At 43.2% G+C, this 18,786-nt stretch overlaps 1 protein-coding gene across 1 annotated transcript; it reads left to right on the forward strand.

Moving 5' to 3' along the window:
* Window positions 1–67: 67 nt before the first annotated feature.
* Window positions 68–18,726, forward strand: mcm3ap (minichromosome maintenance complex component 3 associated protein). Its single transcript, XM_061760322.1, has 29 exons — window positions 68–216; window positions 362–1,916; window positions 4,368–4,615; window positions 5,537–5,618; window positions 6,120–6,249; window positions 6,976–7,154; window positions 7,247–7,386; window positions 8,036–8,233; window positions 8,459–8,727; window positions 8,815–8,977; window positions 9,349–9,506; window positions 10,257–10,477; window positions 11,445–11,695; window positions 11,800–11,900; window positions 12,051–12,182; window positions 12,343–12,456; window positions 12,600–12,752; window positions 12,842–13,039; window positions 13,140–13,208; window positions 13,336–13,470; window positions 13,918–14,071; window positions 14,398–14,662; window positions 14,802–14,899; window positions 15,488–15,878; window positions 16,339–16,635; window positions 16,720–16,849; window positions 17,167–17,352; window positions 18,070–18,223; window positions 18,409–18,726. Exons 2-29 carry the CDS (start codon window positions 431–433, stop codon window positions 18,574–18,576), a joined length of 6,270 nt encoding a protein of 2,089 aa, XP_061616306.1. The 5' UTR covers window positions 68–216; window positions 362–430; the 3' UTR covers window positions 18,577–18,726.
* The last annotated feature ends 60 nt before the right edge of the window (window positions 18,727–18,786 follow it).

The raw sequence follows: 18,786 nt of genomic DNA on the forward strand, positions 1-18,786 counted from the left end.
CGCCAATTAAAATAACTTGAGATGTGCTGGTGCCAGAACGATTTGCTTTTCGTCAGGGTGAATATTAATTCCTTTCCGCGTAGCTGACTGACGCTAAATTGGGTATTTCCGACTTTCAAGACGTTTTGAACGCAACTTTGGAACGGAACCGGATGTGCTACTTGTTTTTGTATGTAACGTTACTTTGGAAGGTGTTAACAGCAGTAATGGCGCATTGTGAGTAGTTTTGTTCTTGGGTATTTTTTTGACAGTATTAGAACTGCATGTCCACGATACGATGATATTTGCTGGGTTAATTATATGTATGTGACGGTGATACATGCTAGGTGCTTTCGTGACTTTGTTGTGGTTGTCTTGACAGGCGCGAAGCTGCTTCTTGCCGTTTAACCGGCTGGAGTTTTCGAACAAATTGGACACCATTGCCGGCGACATGAATCCATCTAACCCATTTGGAATTCCACAAGATGTAGGTTTCCAAGCGACGAGCAACACTAACACCAGTTTGTTCCAGTCATTTGGACAGCAAACCCCCAGCGGTGTACCTCAGAATGTGGGCAATTTTCACTCATCAGCGTTTAGCCTACCATCGGCCTCAAAACTGCCCGGGACGAACATGTTTGGACAGGGCCCTTCATTTGGGCAGCAATCACCACAAACATCATCGCTTCCCAGCCATACTCCAGCTTTTACGGTGGGAGCAACGAACTCGGGCTTTGCTAGCAGTGCAGCTCCAGCTTTTGGGTCAGTTAGTGGACCGAGCCAGAGTTCAGCTTTTGGAAAGACGCCTGCATTTGGTCAGCAGGCTGCATTTGGTCAGGACCCAAGTTTTGGACAGCCATCTTCAGGTTTTGGACAAAAGCTCTCAGGCTTTGGACAGCAGGCTCCAGGATTTGGAACCACGCAACTGGCCTCTAGCGCCACAACTTCTTCAGGGCCACCTCAGCAGATAGGTTTTGGACAGTCTGTATTTGGACAACCACCAACTACCACTGTTGCCAGTAGCGTGTTTGGTACGACTCAGACCCAGGTCAAAGGATTTGGATCAGAATTCAGTTTTAAGCCCGCCAGGGAAGTTCTTTTCAAACCCATCTACAGTGGCAGTCCTGAGCCCTCTAACCCTCAAACCACATCACTGTCCAGCTTACCTTTTGGCAGCACCACAGAAAAGGTCAGTTTCAGCACTGCTGCTAGTAGCAGCACCACCACCGGCTTCTCGGGAGCAAAGTCTGGGTTGCTGGGCTTCAGTTTCTCTCAGCCTGCTGCTGCTCCATCCCTTCCAGTCCAAAACAACCCACTAACAACCATCAATAACAGCGGTCTGCAGTTCACCTTTTCCCAACCCGCTGCACCCTCTAGTTCCAACACCAATGCACCCATCACCCAGCCCAAAACACCATCCACTTTCAGCTTTTCAACCAAAACCCTCCAACCCCAGACGGCACAACTTTTTGGAGGAACCGGTGTTGTTCTACCCTCCGCTTTCGTCGACAATAAATCTAAAGCAGAGTCGACTTTGGACAATAAAATGAGCCAGGAGGGTGACACAAATGTCTTTGCACAATTTAGAAAAGGTACGAAGCGTAAAGAAGAGCCTGCACCAACTGTGTCCAGTGCTACTCTCGAAGCTGTTGCAGAGGAGGACGAAACATCAGAAACCGCTTCACTGAGACAGCCCCCAAAGAGGCCTCTGATGAGGTCTCGTGCCCCTATGGGGTTATTCACCAGAGCACTAAGTGGACTGCGAAAAGCTGTGGCCAATCCAGTTAGACAAGAGGCAAAGGAGCCTCTGCCACAGAAACAACAGCAAGAGGAGCTGATGAGCGAGCATTCCAAAGTACTGCATGAAAACCTGACTGCTACCACATCTGCGGTACAAACTCTGAGCCCTGAGATACCGGAAAAAGCCGAACAGTCAGGTGAGATTTCACACACAGTAGCAATTTCTTTTGCAATGGTTAAGGTTTATAAAGTTGAAAAGCAAAAATTGCTCACAAAAGTATGAAAGAGAATTGGACTGTTTATGGGTCACTTTCATATAATTGTGTCACTAACAGTAAAGACACTTAAAATTCAAGTTTACAATTCTTCTTATGCTGCCTTGGTTTTATATGGTTAAGTGTCTCCTATACTGAAACAGCCACTCCTAAAGTCCTATTTTCAAAAAGTAAAGACAAAAATAAATATAAAATATAACTCTAGTGAACTTAAAATGCTGTTTTTAAATGGTGATTTTATTTATTAAGGAACAAATACTATTCAAAGTTAGATGCCCCTGTGTGAAAAATGAATGGCCCCGTATACCTAATAACTGCTTGGGCCATCCTCAGCAGCAACAACTGAAATAAAGTGTTTTCTATATCCTGGCATCTTTCAGTCTTTCACATCTCTGTGGAGATATTTTGATCCACTCTTCCTTGCAGAATCATTGGAATTCAGCAAAAAATGGAGTGTTTTGGAGCATGAATGGCCTTTTTAAGGTCATGCCACTGCATTTCAATTCGATTCAAGTCTGGACTTTGACTAGGCCACTCCAAAAACGTCATTTTGTTATTTTAAGCCATTCAGAAGTTGACTTGCTGGTGTGCTTTTGATCATTATCCTGCTGCATAACCCAAGTGCGCTTCAGCTTGAGGGGACAAATTGATGGCTGAACATTCCCTTTGAGGAGTTTCTGTTAAAGAGCAGAATTCATGGTTCCGTCAGTCACAGCAAGTTGTCCTGGTCTTGAAGGAGCTATGCAGCCCCAGACCATCACACTATACCGCCACCATGTTTGACTGTTGGTATGACGTTCTATTTCTGAAATGCTGTGTTACATTTAGCCAGATGTAACGAGACGCACACCTTTCGAAAGGCTCAACTTTCATCTCGTCATTCCATATATTCTCCCAAAAGTCTTGGGAAACATTCAGTATGTTGTTATTTATTTATTTTCGTAAAAAAATAAGACAAGACTTTGATATTTTTGGTCAGCATTGGTTTTTGTCTTGGAACTCCGCTATGGATGCCATTTTTGCCCAGTCCCCTCCTTATTGTTGTGTTCTGAACACTGACCTTGACTGAGGCAACGGAGGCCTGCAGTTCTTGAGAAGTTTTCCTGACTTCCTTTTTGGGCTCCTGGATGAGTCATTGCTGTTCTTTCTCTCTTGTAATCTTTGTAGGCTGGCCACTCCTGGGAAGCTTCACGACTGTTCCATGTTTTATCCATGTGAGGATAATGGCTCTCCCTATAGCTCGCTGGAATCCTAAAGCTTTAGAAATTGCTTTTGGAGCTCTTTCCAGACGGATGTCAATTTATTTCTCAACTGTTCTCAAATTAATTTGGATTGTGTAATTTTGTTGCAGCTTTTTTAGAGCTTTGTCGGGACAGATTCTGTTTCAGTGATTCCTTAATCGAACAGGTCTGGAGGTAATCAGGCATGGGTGTGATCAGTGAAAATTAACCCAAAATTGGGATAAGCCACAATTAATCATGATTTAACAAGGAGTAATTACTTTTTTTTGCACAGGGTCAGGTAGCTTTGAATAGTTTTTTTTCCCTTTAATAAATGAAATCACCATATAGAAACAGCATTCTATGTTCACTTGGGTTATCATTGTCTGATAGTTAAATGATTTATTATTATTATGTTTTTTTTGTGATAATCCTAAACATTAAAGTGGGGAAACTCTGCAAAAATCAAAGAATTTGAGAAGGGTGCCAATACCTTTTCACGGCACTTTATAAACAACTCGCATACACCTACAGGCAATTTAGTGTTTTCAGTTAACCTACCGTGTGTGTTTTGGGGCTGTGGGAGTAATTGAACCTGGGTCCTCAGAACTGTGAGGCAGATTTGTGAACCAGTCTTTCACCAGTCTTTATATCAAGACACGCAATAATTCCGGCACCCACAAATTCATACATACCTCAGAAATAACACCATTTATTTTGCTGTCTGCTTTTGTGTGACTGCAAAATGGCTGCCCCATCCTGGCACTTCAGCTCACAGATCCCTCAGGTGTATTGTAACAATATAATGAGGCTCTCTCCAGTGGCATTAACGGTAAAGACAGCTTGAGTGACAAAGGTTAAGACTAAAGGCTGTTCGTGAAAGAAGCAAAAGAAAAAAGGAACTCTGAAGACACTAATGCCTGGATCAGCTTACGAGACAAATGCGGTCTTTCCCGATGGCACTATGTCAGACTACTGCCATAAAAACGTGCCGTATCTTGGTGGCGACTCAACACAACATTTATTGAAGTCTGGGCTTCCCTGCTTGAGCTGCTGCCCCCGGAGCTGACCTTGGACAAGCGGCAATAAATGGATGGATGGATGGATGGATGTATGCACTGTGCCCGTAACTTCTCCACTCATCTCATTCTAGATATACCACACCCCCAAGAACTGATGGCTAAAACCAAGACGCCAGTGAGAGCTGCCGAACGAAGCGAGAGCTTGGACAGCCTCAGCGGAATGTGTCCCACTGACTGCACTACCATTCAGTGCAAGAATATGCCTCCGGCCCTCAACAAAAGGGACATCATCCAGAAGCATTTTTCTCGCTTTGGCAAAGTCTGCAAGGTGTACTGCCGGCCTGCTCGGAACACAGCCGTCGTGCACTTCGACAACCATGTGAGTTAAATCAATCTTTGCAAAATTGACTCTTGGTAAAAGTAGTTTTCTTTACTGCTATGTTCACTTGCCAACTCTCATTGGAAATGACTACAGATGATGATTTTCATATCTGTGCTAACATACAGTTAAAATCAATGACCCATTCAGACTACAGGAAGTCCTCGATTTACGAACGAGTTCCGTTCCTATGCTAGCGACGTAACCCGTATTTCCGCGCAAGTCGGATTTCACCGTTAAAGTCGAAATTCACATCGAAATACTTCTGTTACGGGTATTGTCCCACCTGATTGTGACAGAAAGCTCAGTGTGTGTGGGCGTGTGCGTGGATGTGTGCGTGAGACGGGACTGCGCAGAGGAAGGAGTGCGCGCAGGTGCGAGTGTGTATAGTGGCAAGTGTAGTGACGGCGACCGGGGAAGAGTAGCGATTAGCGGAGGACCCGTTGACGTTGAATGTGCAGGGGAGCTAATAAAGCCAATAAAGCAGCAAATCGGTGCTTCGTGCCTTTATTGTTGCCGCCACCCAGCTCAGCTGTGCAACGAGAGAAGGGAGTTCACCCCGAGGAGGACAACCTCGGCCCTGGAGAAGGCGTCTCCCGACCACGGTCAGGTGACCGCACCAGGAAAGGTTAACACTTCGTATAAAGAAACTAAAATACATTTAAAATAAAAAAGACTCTGTACTTACCATTACTGCTGAGAGTGTGAAAAAAGGAGGGTGAAAAAGGCAAAGATACTCCTGGCGCACAAGCACTATGCACTTGCTAAGCAGAAACACTATGGTGCTGGGGACACAATGGCGGATGAGGCACGGGCGTCGTAAAGTCGAAACGTCGTAGGTCGAGGACTTCCTGTACTTGTGTGTTGACAGTTCATAACAATAACCTTTTTGTCTTAGTTAAATATAATTCTTTCTTCCAGGCATCTGCAGCCAAAGCTAAGAAGAGAGGGAAACTCCTGCATCATCATGAACTCCTCCTCTTGTGGCAGAGAAAGAAACAAAGTGCGAGTCAAGCCAATACGATAAATCTGTTCATGAATATATTCTGAATTCTAATATATAAGTGCCTGTACTCAAGAGCCAGATGTATGCTTAACCCTTTAAAGGAGGGGTCACCAACCTTTTTTTGAAACAGGTACCTCTTTGCTGCTGATTAATGCAAAGGGCTACTACCATTTTGATACACACTTCTGAAGTAACGGATTTGCTCAATTTACCTTTAACTGTGTTATTATTAATAATTAGGAATATTTTCAAATGATCACTTCTAGAATATTCTTAGGAAAACACAGTGCAACATCACTGGTGAGCTATTAGAGGAGGCCCGCCCCGGCGGGCTACTCATGTGGTCCTTGGGGGGGGGGGGGTCTACCTGCTGCCCGCGAGCCCCATGTTGGTGACCCCAGTATTAAAGTATTGACTCACAATTGAAAGCTTTATTTAATTTATTTTATCTTCTCACTTCATTCTGGAATGATTTTATCTATTTATACGATGCATCAGGTCCAGGGGAAAAAAGCAGTAGACCTGTGGCAAGAAAAGAGGAGGATGAGGGCAAAAATCAGGACAACGCAAATTTCAAGGTGTCATCTCCTCTCAGAAGACCTCTACTCAGCAGTACCTTCAGCCGCAGGTACCAGCCCAAAAATGTGTTATTATTGCAGCAGATACAGTCAAGTACAGTGACTCCTCTGAAGTTAGATGCCCCATAAGTTGTACAATTTTGGATCTTCTGGAAATGTACTTGTCAGCAGCCCACCACAACATTGTGATGCCGTGCATAATATCATGATATCCAATACAAGAGCTGTATAAAATGTTCTGTCTTTAAAAAATATAATAATGCTCTGTTTTGATTGAGACTGCCAGAGAGGTATTTGTTAAAACATGTTTGTCTATTATTTTAGTTTAGTTTGCAAAGACATAGAACTGCATTGTATCATAACAAGAGCTTTGTTTAATATTTGGTTACCTCCATTAGATCGTACTTACCTAGCTACTTGTTTATAAGCGTAAAAAATATTAGAAACAGTTCTCATTATAATGCAGTTGAGTTCTACTCCACTCCAAATTTTGATTATTACATATTGTTAAATCAATCAATCCCTCTCTGACAGTGTCAGCCAAAACTGATGACAAACAAAAGTTGATTGTTGAAATAGATTTAAAAGAGAATGCACTTCAGCATGTTCAGTGTCCCGAAACTGGCAGCTAATGCCGCTTGTGACTTTTAATTATAAGTGCCGATGCTTTAGGAGAGTAACTGTACTTGCCCTTGTTGTGGAGTGTTGTTGGCCCATCCTTATGGTGACTACATCTTTCCAACACAACTTAGTCTGATATTCTGTGTGTCTGATAGCTCACCAGTGAAGAAGCCACTGATAGGCAAGACTCTTCAGTTTGACGCTAAACTTCAGAAAGAAAATGTCACGATGACTCAGTGGTCAGAGTGCCTCGTCCCCCTTATCGGCATTGTGGCTGAGACATCCGAGGACAAGTACCGCCTTCTCGAGCAGAGGGACAAAATTCTGCGGCAAGGTATGGCTACCATTTTCACCCACCTGGTGTTAGGTTCTGTTTGCCCATTTATGTAGGTGTCACAAACATGCTCTTACTTTTATGCCCATTAGGTCGACCCAAAGGTATGGACGTGGACCTCTCTAAGGTGTTTGTCGGAACATGTCCCGACATGTGTCCAGAGAAGGAGCGATACATGAGGGAAACAAGGAATCAGCTCAGCATATATGAAGTCCTCCCCAACACAGAGATGGTATTGTTTACAGTATTTTATCACAATCCTGTAATATTATTTGGAGTACATTTGTAGTACAGTGTAAGTGAATTGTGCTCATCATAAATGTGTACGCTTCAACAAATTTGTTACGTGAATCATAAAAAATACTCCTGCAAATGTGAACAATTGATCACTATTGATTGTCAATGTGTACACACAAATATCGTTTTTCTAATTATTTAATATTGTAAAATGAGTACATGATCAACATTTTTCATAATTGTTTGTGTGTTCACTGAGGAATTGATCAATCCTGTGTTCACCGACAATCCCTTCTGAGACGCAGGCTGACCTACAATTTGTTTTGATAAAGCCACAGGAAATATTGGATATACAAATAAATCTGTTTCAGTGTTATATTAGCCACCTTTAACTTGAACTTTTTGAACTATCAAGTAAGTGCGAAAATCAGTTTTCCTCTGTCATTAGTGAAATGTGAAAAGGTCTCATGAGTTTAGTCTTACGTGATAGCGGTCCCAACCCGTGTTAACTGCTGGGCTATTTGAACTTAGGAGATTCCAATATATTTATTCATGCTGTTGAATCATGCATAATGAATATATTGAAATGTTTAATACAGTTGTAAAAAGGCCAATAAATAGTGTATTTCTATTGACATGTCTAGGTGGATCACGCAGCCTCAATTAAAGAGTACAGTCGTTCATCTGCTGACCAGGAAGAGCCCCTTCCCCATGAGTTACGCCCCTTGCCAGTACTCGGCATGACCATGGACTATCTGGTCACTCAGATCATGGACCAGGGTCATGACAGCTTGCGAGATTGGTATGATTTTGTTTGGAACAGGACCCGGAGCATCCGAAAGGTAGGAACTATGTGGATTGGCTGACTGGGCACAAATGAATTTGCAAAATGTGATGACTGATCACTCCGCCCCCGTTATGTTCCTAGATAGAGATGTTTAAAATGTTTGACGTGATGTAATTGCAACATATTTGATGGCTAAAACCAAGACGTAACATCATGTTACTAACTGTATAAGTTATGTTTCTTTTAGATAAAACTGGCCTGTTTTCCTCTTTTAACGCAGGACATCACCCAGCAGCATCTGTGCTGCCCACACACGGTCTCACTGATCGAGAAGTGCACACGCTTCCACTTGCATTGCGCACACCATCTCTGCGAAGAGCCAATGTCCGTTTTTGACATTAAGATCAACAACGAGAACTTGACAAAGTGCCTGCAGAGCCTGAAAGAAATGTACGAGGACCTGAAGGACCGTCACATCTACTGCCCCGGCGAAGCCGAGTTCCGCCAGTACTGTGTGTTGCTGCAGCTCAACGATGGGGACATCCTACGGTCAGCGTGCAAAGTCACACTTGCTCAAATGCAACGTATGCCTTCAGTATACTGTATTGAATAACTTTTTCAATTTTGTCTGTACAGTGAGGTCCAACAATTCCGTGATGAAGTGCGCAACTCCCCCGAAGTGTATTTTGCAGTGCAGGCATTTGCCGCACTCAACAGCAACAACTTTGTGCGTTTCTTCAAGCTGGTGAAAAGAGCATCTTACCTGGCTAGTTGCCTCCTCCACAGATATTTCAATCAGGTCAGAAAAAAATGAGCCTTCATTTCTTGAATCTAATAACTATTCAGTTCTGATGTTGATGGTTAACAATACAATCTATTGTGCTGCTCTTTTTATTGACTTATCAAAAGCGTTTAATACAGTAGACCATACGTTACTGAAAGAGAGACTTGTCAGTATTGGTTTCTCAGATCATATACTGTTGGCTGATTTGGTAATGACCTTTCTCACAGAACATGAAAAATGGAAAGAAAAGAGAGAAAAACAATATTAAGTTGAAATACGAGTAAATTGAGGTACAAGCTTGGTCACTGAACAAATTACACTCATAAGCCAAGGTACCACTGTGTTGTTTTATTCATACCCCAGTGTGTGTGTGTGTGTTTGTGCAGGTCAGAGCAAAGGCATTAAAAACCTTGACCATTGCTCACACTGTGGGTCCACGGGCAACTGCTTTTCCACTGGAGGACATTGTTCGGATGTTGATGTTCTGCAGTGCTAAAGAAGCAACTGACTTCATCCAGCAGTACAGCCTCAATGTCAGCGAGGGGTGAGTGTCAGTGGTTTTCTTTGTAGTACAATGGATATAAACGTCTGCAAAACCTCTGTTCAAATGCCAGGTTTTTGTATATAAATAAATGAGACCAACCACGATTAATGTGACTTATAACCTGTAAAACTTAAGGGGGGCCGGGGGGGACTGTAATCTTTTAGAGAGGGGGAGTAAAAATAAGTAACTGAGATAATGTGGATGCACAAGTGTACCTCCCCTTTTATAAATGGGAATGTGGCTGTGTTCAAAATGAACCAGTCACATCTAAACTCAAGTTAAATTGGAGTCGGCACACGCCTGCCACTGTTTAACCCAAAATAAATTTCAGGTGTTCTATTCGGGTATTCCTGACATTTTTGCAGTCGCATCTTCTGGCATGGTCCCCAGTGAGATTCCAAAAGCATCAGAAGGATCTCATTGTTGAAAGGTAATAGTCATGAGGGGGGTACAAAAGAATTTCCAAGGCATTAACCATACCATGGAACCCAGTGAAGACAGTCATAATAATCAAGTGGAAAAAAATATGGCACAGCAGAGACGTTACCAAGAACCGGACGTACTTCCAAAATTGATGAAAAGGCGAGATTTCAGGGAAGCTGCCAAGAGGCCGACAGCTACATTGAAGGCTTTGGTCGACTTTTTCTAGCCACTGTCATCTTTGACGATCACATGTAATGAGATCAACATGGAGGTACAGTACTGTAGCTTGCTCTGTACTTGACAGACTGTCCAAAATTCTGTTGACAGTGTGGTCGATCTGAATCGGATAGCCTATCAGGAGCCAGAGCTGCTATCCCAGAAGAAGTCAGAGATCATTCAGGCTAAAAAAAAAACGTTGACTGGTGAAGTTGTGAATGGAGGCCCCCTCCCCAGTCCTCCCCAGCATAAACCTGTCTGCACCTTTGACTCCCAGAACAAGTACAGAGGAGAAGGCCCTCTGGCTGAGCCTGCACCCAATCCATTTAAAGGTATTCTGTCACACTCATGCATTGATGATGATTATTATGCATTTATCGTAACCGTTGATTCAGAGATGAAACCACAAGCTGTGGAAACAATCCTCCTTATTGTGCCATAAATTAAGCATTTTTACGTACAATGGAGCCTCCAAAGTAAAGCAGTTCAGGAAGGCTGGTTGAGCTCAGGTCTGTGTGTATTTTAAAAACATGCCCATAATGTGAAATAATATAGTATGTTCCAGAGTCAAATAGTCACCATTCATCCCTTAAGTAACATTGTTAACAATTGTAATGTTCATGGAATGTAAAAATAAATAGAATATGAGTCAAATACAATTTCTCACCCAGTGAGGACATGTGATGTAGGCAGAGTGAACATGAAAGTGAGGTGAGGGGAATGCTGAAGGAGAGTCATAAATGTTTTGACCACTTAAACATAGATTAATATTAGCCTTAACTTTGATTACGCGACACTGTGGTGATCGTTTTCTTTTATTAATAATGTCTACATGTGGAGCTCACGCTTTGCATTTTTCAACAAGTTACACCATACAGTATACAGGTGCATCTCAATAAAAGTCCATATGTTTCAGTACTCATACTTGGATTCATTAAGCACTTGGGAAAATACTGTACTTTTCCGAGGGCAAATTGCTGCCTAATTCCTAAATTAAAAGTCATTTTCATTGTTTCTTGATTGTTTGTAACGTATTGTACTTTCTCGAGATGGTGAATTTTGGGTTTTCGTTTGCTGTGAAGCTATAATCATCAAAATTGTACATATTAAAAAAAATAATGAAACATTTCACTCTGTGTGAGTAGTGCATCTCTATGACACGAGTTTCCCTTTTTGAATAGAACTACCTAACTAAATGAAGCTTTTGACACTATTCTAATTTATTGAGATGTACCTGTATACCGGGACCTTTTTCCTCATAGTAATAGCTCATTAACAATTTTTTTTTTTTTTTTTTAGCCATTGCTCCCAAGGTGGAGGTTAAGGCCCCACCCAGCGTGCAGTTGCAAACACAGGATTCGCCAGTCAGGCATCCTGATGTCCCCAATGTTTTTGGGCTGAGACAAGCCGTTCCAGAAAAGACAGAGTCAAGCGATTCCTTAAACAGTTTGGCCCTCCAGGCTGGAGCCCAGCAACTATTCCAGCCTCCACCACAGTCTCCACCTGTCAAAGCACCCGAACCGGAACCTCAGCCAGTGTTCAGCGATGAGGTGGGGATGACTTGTTTTGCATTTCATCTGTTCACATCTTGCTGGGCTCCTCACTTTCTTAGTTTAACACACCGCATTTGGTGCAATTGTTTTTCTTTCCCCAGGACATTCTGGCTGAAGTGGACTCATTGATTGACGAAATGGTTGGGATGTCTGCGATGGAGGTAGCTGCTGATGGAGCCAGTTATGCCACAACAGCTCTTGGGTAAGTTGGCTTTATCTGTCATGCTAAAGATTGCTGACTGAAGATGTCTTTAAATCTTAAATACAACTGACTGTGCCTTCTACATTTTCTTTAGTAAGCTTTTATCGTTACCAGTGAATGTATTATTTTTTTTCAACACTATATCTGCAGTGAAAGCAGTGTGCAGGCTGGATCCGTACTGGATGAGGTTTTAGAAGAAATGCTGCAAGAATTGTCCTCTATCGAGGTCCATCTAGAACAAGAGCGTGTCGCTGAAGAGAAACGCAGGATTGAGGAAGCAAGGTTTGTCGAGTATTGCCTTAAAATTATACACAATATTTACTTCTCGCTTGTAAGAATCTCTGGCTAAGATTTCACATCATCATACCACATCATCAATCAATCAATTCTGATTTGTGCAGTGATCACAGTGCAAGTTAATAGATGGCTTTGTCTATTCCAGGAGGAAACGGGAGCACGAGGCCTTCTTGGCCAAGTGCAGACTTTCTTTATACACAGAGATCATGGGGGAAGTATTAGATGAGACTGTCAAGGAGACTGCCACCACAGTGTTGCAGTAAGGCTCTGTTTATTCCGAATGGTTTTGAACTCCTCCTTTTATTGTTGTTTAATAAGCTGGTTGAAAGAAACTATGCTATCGGATAATACGGTAGGTACGTTGTTGGCTAACATAAGACTGTACCGAAATTTCTTTTTCAGACATGCAGTGGATGAGAAAGCACGTTGTGTTGCTAAATGTTCTCAAGATGTCTGCACTGGTCTAATTGAGGAGACTTTAGAAGCAGATATTGCTCTGCTGGTCGGAGAAGTCCTTGCGGCTGAGCTGCAGCGTGCTCACAAGTACATCAAAAGGTAGGGGAAGGAGTCTAAACTTGGGGTAATTAGTGTGGTAAGGGTAAGGGTACACTTCATTTCCTTGGTCCCCTTATCTTTCCAACCAGGTGGCGTGATGTGGTAGCAGTGCGCCGGCAGCTGAAGAGACAGATGAGAGGCTTCCCAGCAGCTCCTTGCTTCGTGGACCCTCACTTCAAATTAAAGGCGCTGGCTCCAAGTGCTCCGGCACAGCAGTCCATAGAGGATCTGACTCGTGGGATGGTAAACCTGGGAAACGCAGGAAGGTTATCGCTGTCCAGCACCAGGTATTGTGTCTCTTGAATGGCTGTTTCTCTTTTTCTTTTTCATGTGTTGACTTGTGGGCAACTGAGTCTAATTGCATCATTCTTGTGTGTCTATCTTCAGGGTGTTGAAAATGAGACATTTGGCAGTCCACCAGATGAGAGTCCAGTATTTCTATCAGCACCTTCTTGAGTAAGTCATGATTTCATTTTGTTCTGCTGGCTTGTGGTTTTTCATTCCGAACAGATGCACTGTGATGTCTGTATTTTTATATTTCTTTTACTATTATTATTTATTTAATTAGTTGTTTGTGTCCCAGTGAGTTAGTGTGGGCGCCACTTGACCTGCCAACACTGGTAATGGAAAATCTCCACAACCCACCTGATAGAATCTTCTGGAAAGCTGTTGTCCTATTACCGAGTGACCATGAAAGTGTAGCCAGCCTGGCAGACAGGTGAGTGGCAGGTTGTGACAATGGCCATTGCATTAAGAAATAACTTGGGCGGGATTTACATTTCAGCTCCAAGTTCCCAATTCCACATTTTTTGTTTTTTTTTTAAATCACATTTATAGTATACTTCAAGTGACACATAGCCAATATTACTGTGTTTCCATTCATGAAACAACCTGATTGCCTGTGAAATTAAACTCAGCTTTCCAAAAACTAAAATGTAACTTATGATTTAACAAGGGGGCCAATTACAATTATCACATTCAATTCCTATTCTAACACAGTCGACTAAACCTCGAATATTTGTATGAATAAAGACCGAGATAAACTGCACTCTCTGCAGTAACTGACACTATTGTAGGACATCTAGTACAGGTGCTGTCTACGCCTTGAGTTAGTTATGAAAGTTAGTTGTATTCACGAAACATTTGGGTGTCATTTCCTGCCCAGGATTCTGTCCGATTGGCTCGAAGCGAAGCTTGGCGGCGGCCAGGGTTCAAAGTTCATGGAGGAACAGCGGGATGGCACATTGCAGACCCTCTGCCTGTCCAACACCATAAAGGACAATGGACACCGCACCCATAACGTCCATGTCAGCATCAAGGTTTGTCCACTTTGTTTTGTTTTTTGTTTTAGATTTCAAGTGTTTTGCACCATTGATTCTCAACCTGGGGGTAGTAAAAAAAGTGTAATGCTTCAGGCTACTATATTATGGTATTTTATAATATGAAGTGTGTTGTATCTTGCACAACACTTATTTCGTCTCTGCCATGACGATAAAGTTAATGACTCTTCAGTTAATGTTGAAAACGAAATATTGTACTGATGGTTTGTGGATTTTGAAGAAATACACTATTGCACTTTTTCTTGCCTTCCCTCTTATTTGTTTGCTTTGTGATCCGTGTGTGACCTTTTTGAGGCGTCTTCCAGGTGTCCAGAGGTCCGCTGACTGCAGATGGCTTATCTAAAATGGAGGAGTGCTGTGAGCTGCAGGGGGCAGGAGCTCTGATCACGTTGCTGCCCGCACTGCCCGTCTCGGAGCCCGATCGTGACGGGCGGGACGTCCCTCTGCTCTCGGCCCTGCTTCAGCTCAAACAGTTGCAGCAAGCCAGCACCTGGCACTGCCCACTGCCTCTGGTCATTTTGGTGCCAGGCCCTGACCGTGGCACCTGCAACACTCAACAACTTGCAGACGGTAACGAAGTGAATCACACTTGTGTACATTGGCGGGTTTCCAGTCATGCATTCAAATCTCTGTCGCTCTATATTATGAGTGTGGCAAAAGGTAGTGACGTTTGCCTTTTTGCCTATTTTTGTCCCTGGTGTCCTTACAGACCTGATGCTGCCTATGCTAATAACGGATGGTCTCATATCAGAATACACATTGTTGTTCATACCAGAAACCACAAATGATATGCAAGGATCCAAACAGGTAATTCCATTTTTGCTAATGAGTACTTGGTATGACCTTCTTATCAATACTAATGTTATGCCTCAAATGATCATTTATTGCCTGACGCACTGAAAGACTGTCAGTGCTTTCAAACTAGCACCGTTTAGGATGTCTTCATTTTTTTCTGTGTAAAAGGGGATCATTTGGCTCTTAAAGTGCAGTCAGCTATTAAATGGTATACTGCAACCTGCCAGTGTCAATATACTTACACTTTGCAATTAATAATAATAATTAACTGGAGTGAGAGGATGATCATTTGTAATGTACTACACTGCAAAGCAGAGCATTTACAGCTCTTCAGAAGAATCAAATAAAAGAATAAAAATCCCTTGTAGGCTTCAGAGCCTGCCAAATAGCAGGAGATTGGCAAGAAAAATGTTGATTTGAGGCAGCAAAGTCTGAGCTGCCATAGCTGTCATTAGGATGCAGTACAGTACTTAACCACCTTTTTACTCTTGCTTGAAATAGTAAACATGCTGTATTGTTAAATTAACACCACACCTATCGAAACGTTTGTAGAAGGCAACTATTTACATCATTACTTCTTGTGCCCTGCTGTCTTTTTAGCTCAGCTGCGCTATGCGTTGGCTTCTGCCCCGTGCACCTGCACCCATCCCGCTCTCCTGCCAGACCCTGGAGCAGCTTGCAGAGGCCAGCCTGAGTCGTGAGTTCAGTCGCAGGGTTTCGGCTCACTGCCAGGAGCGTGCCGCCGCTGGGCTCCCTCCGCAGGATCCCGCTCCCGTCATCCAGCTGTACAACGCCGTCATCAGTCACATTGCCGACAAAGTGTCGTCGGAGGAGCTCTCCGTAATCTCGTGGCCGCCCGCAGAGTTCTGCCTGCCTGAGACCGACGGATTTGTTCCACATCTGGGCTGGAACACTGGCCCACACCTGGCCTGGTTGCGTAAAACCGTCCTCAACTTGCAGCTGCCACAGTGGAGGAATTCTTCGACCACAGGTCAGTGTGCCAGTGAACAGCAGTGCAGCTGGAAGGTCATGTTTTACAAATACCGTTGAGGTGCAATAGCTGTGAAGGTGCACAATGTTAGGGCAACACGTCCCTAAAATAAAGTGTGGTGCATGCAGCGGACAGAGAGAGAATTCAAATGTAAAGAATGAAAGAATGCCTTTCATTTTCTATTATACTGAGTGTGGAAAGTGTTTTTGGTTTGTTTGTTTTACGTTAACAGTGGTGAACTTTGCATTTGTGCAACATTAACAATGTTACAAACACGTAAACAAGGAGTGTAAGGTACACCAAATCTTAAAAACAAGATGCTTGAGACTCCTTGGCATTGCATCATTCATCATTTGTCATTAAAGTCAAGCCAGTTTTCTTTAGAGCGCCACACAGTCATGCCCCCGGGCATCCAACTCACGTTACATTTTCCTAAATGTATTCTTTGTTGTTTTTCTAGACTCCTGGTCTGAGCTGTGCTCGGCCATCTATCGCTATGCCGATCAGCTCGTAGTGACACGCGGCAGCCAGCCCCTACTCATGTCACGTCTGGAAAATCTACTCGAGCGTGTCAGAATTAAAGAGCACCACAGGAGAACTTCTGCTTCCAAGCGAAGCTTGAACTTCTGGCATGATGATACTCACGATGCCGTGTGTCCAGCATTTTGTACCCAGATCCCTTGGGTTGACGTGCTGGTCATCTGCATTGACCACAAACTCAAAGACTGGCAGCTCCCTGGACCACCCGTCTGTGAAGGTGGGGGTACTGTATTCTCTTTGTTTAGCCCTGTTGTCCCCAATGAAACGTGATCATAACATAGAGCTTCTTTCTCTCGACAAGATGCTATGACAAAAGATGGGGAGATCCTGCTTTACTATCTTAGCGAGTCATCAAAGGGCTTCCACCCGCCCGCGGACTGGATCGAGGCTGTCCGAATGACTCACAGGGAGAAACAGCGAGATGACAAAGGGTACGCACGTTCTCTAAAGCTCCTTTTACGCTGCATTGTACCTCTGCTCTTTTCACCTTTTAACACTTTTCGATTTGAAAAAGCGGGGACAGTGAACTGTCGCATCATCTTGGTTCGGCATTCGTGGTTCATCTTTTTGTCATGTTATTAGATACATATCCACTCTTAAATTGCCCTACATTATTTACACCACACAGTTCGTGCTGTTTATTGTGTGGTCACAGAACAAATTAAAGGTGTATGTTAGGCCACCTCTGTACTGTAATGAAAAAAAGCTGTCTCTCTCACTTTCTCATTGATTTTCTCCCTCCCTGAAGGACAAGTTCAGCTCCCTGCCCCACAGCCAACAGCCTGCCAATCAGGCAGATATTGTTCCCGAGTTTGCTGGAGCCCCTGGAGGCTCAGGAAGCCCCTCTGGACATCTCCCACGCCCCCAAAGCAGTAGAGGTGCTCACCCATAAGGTGTTCCAGACTTTAGAAGAGGAGAAGGCTCAAAGCAGAAGGTACAGTTCCTGCCCAATTAGTAGAATTATTTTAAAGCATACAGTGAACCCCAGTTTATTGCAGGGGTACGTTCTAGGCCCACCCACGATTGGTGAAAAATATAACGCATAGAGACCATATAAAAACATGTTTTCATATGTTTGTTTCCTCCAATGTACTTTAAACGCATTCAAACCTATGAGAACACACTTTTTGCGGATGCAAGATCCCAACTACTCATGAAACCCCTTACACGCTTGTCTTTATACAATCGTAAAGACACTGTTCTGACACACCTCCGAAATAACACCATCTATTTTACGCTCTGCTATTGTGTGAGTGTAAAATGGCTGCCACATCCTTGCACTTCAGATCCCAGATGCCTCAGGTGTAATTGCAACAACGTAATGAGTCTCTCTCCGGCTTGAGTGACAAAGACGGACCATTTGTAATAGAACCGGGAAAAGGAACTCCAAAGACACTAACATGCGTTTGCGTTAGTTTTAATTGAATGAGGCATCTTAAGCAATAGGAGAAAATCTTGTATAACTGTGGCATTACCAAGAAGTGGGTGTCCCTCCAAAATTGATGAAAATATTAAAATGAAAAATACTTCAAAATCTACAGTGAGTCAGTGCGCGAACGATGAACCGTGATCTAGCAGGGGTTTGCTATTTTTCCTTGAATTAAAGCTGTATCATTTTGCACACATGAATTGCCACTGCACGTCTTTACAGGAGCACACAGCAGCTCCAGCGCTGGCTCGACGGTGGCGACTGTGTGGACAACTGGTCCACGCCGCTCCTCATCCCATCCTCCATCTTGCTCTCCATGCCCGCTTTTCTAAAGCACGGACCCTCAGGCAAGCCTTCGGGTGCTGTTTTCACTAAGGTTTGACATCTTCATTCATTCCACCCACTTCACTTATTCCCAGACATACAGTTTATTGTATCCCAGTAAGGGAGTACACTGATTCATATTTTGAAACGGTACTTCTCGAGACAGATCAAAATTTCATCCATTTTCTATAGTGACCAGGATTGAGAATGAAAAGCATTTATGGCCGTTGTTTCCAGGAAGCACACAGCTTTGTGCCACAGAAGGAAGACAAGTGGTCCCAGAGGAGTCGTTTGTCACTGACTGAGCGAGTGAAGGACCTTCAGCAGCAGGTTGAAGCAAGCCAAGAGGAAGAGTTGGCCTGCAAACTGAAACTGAGTGCGATGATGAGCATTGTTGAAGACTGAGTGAAAATACTTTGTTTTTATAAGACCCTAGTTTTTTACGTTCTTTCATTATCAACTTATGCGTTTGCATTGAAAGTGTTTTATGTGGATTTGTGATTTATTATTACAAACTTTTCTTTGACCATACATTAAAAGTGAAAACTGTATTCATTTCAGCCACTCAAGTAAATTAATTGGAGGACCCTGCAGTGGATTAGCAAATGTCGCTCA

The sequence above is a fragment of the Phyllopteryx taeniolatus genome, chromosome 21 (assembly GCF_024500385.1).
Source record: "Phyllopteryx taeniolatus isolate TA_2022b chromosome 21, UOR_Ptae_1.2, whole genome shotgun sequence".
NCBI classification, from domain to species: domain Eukaryota; kingdom Metazoa; phylum Chordata; class Actinopteri; order Syngnathiformes; family Syngnathidae; genus Phyllopteryx; species Phyllopteryx taeniolatus.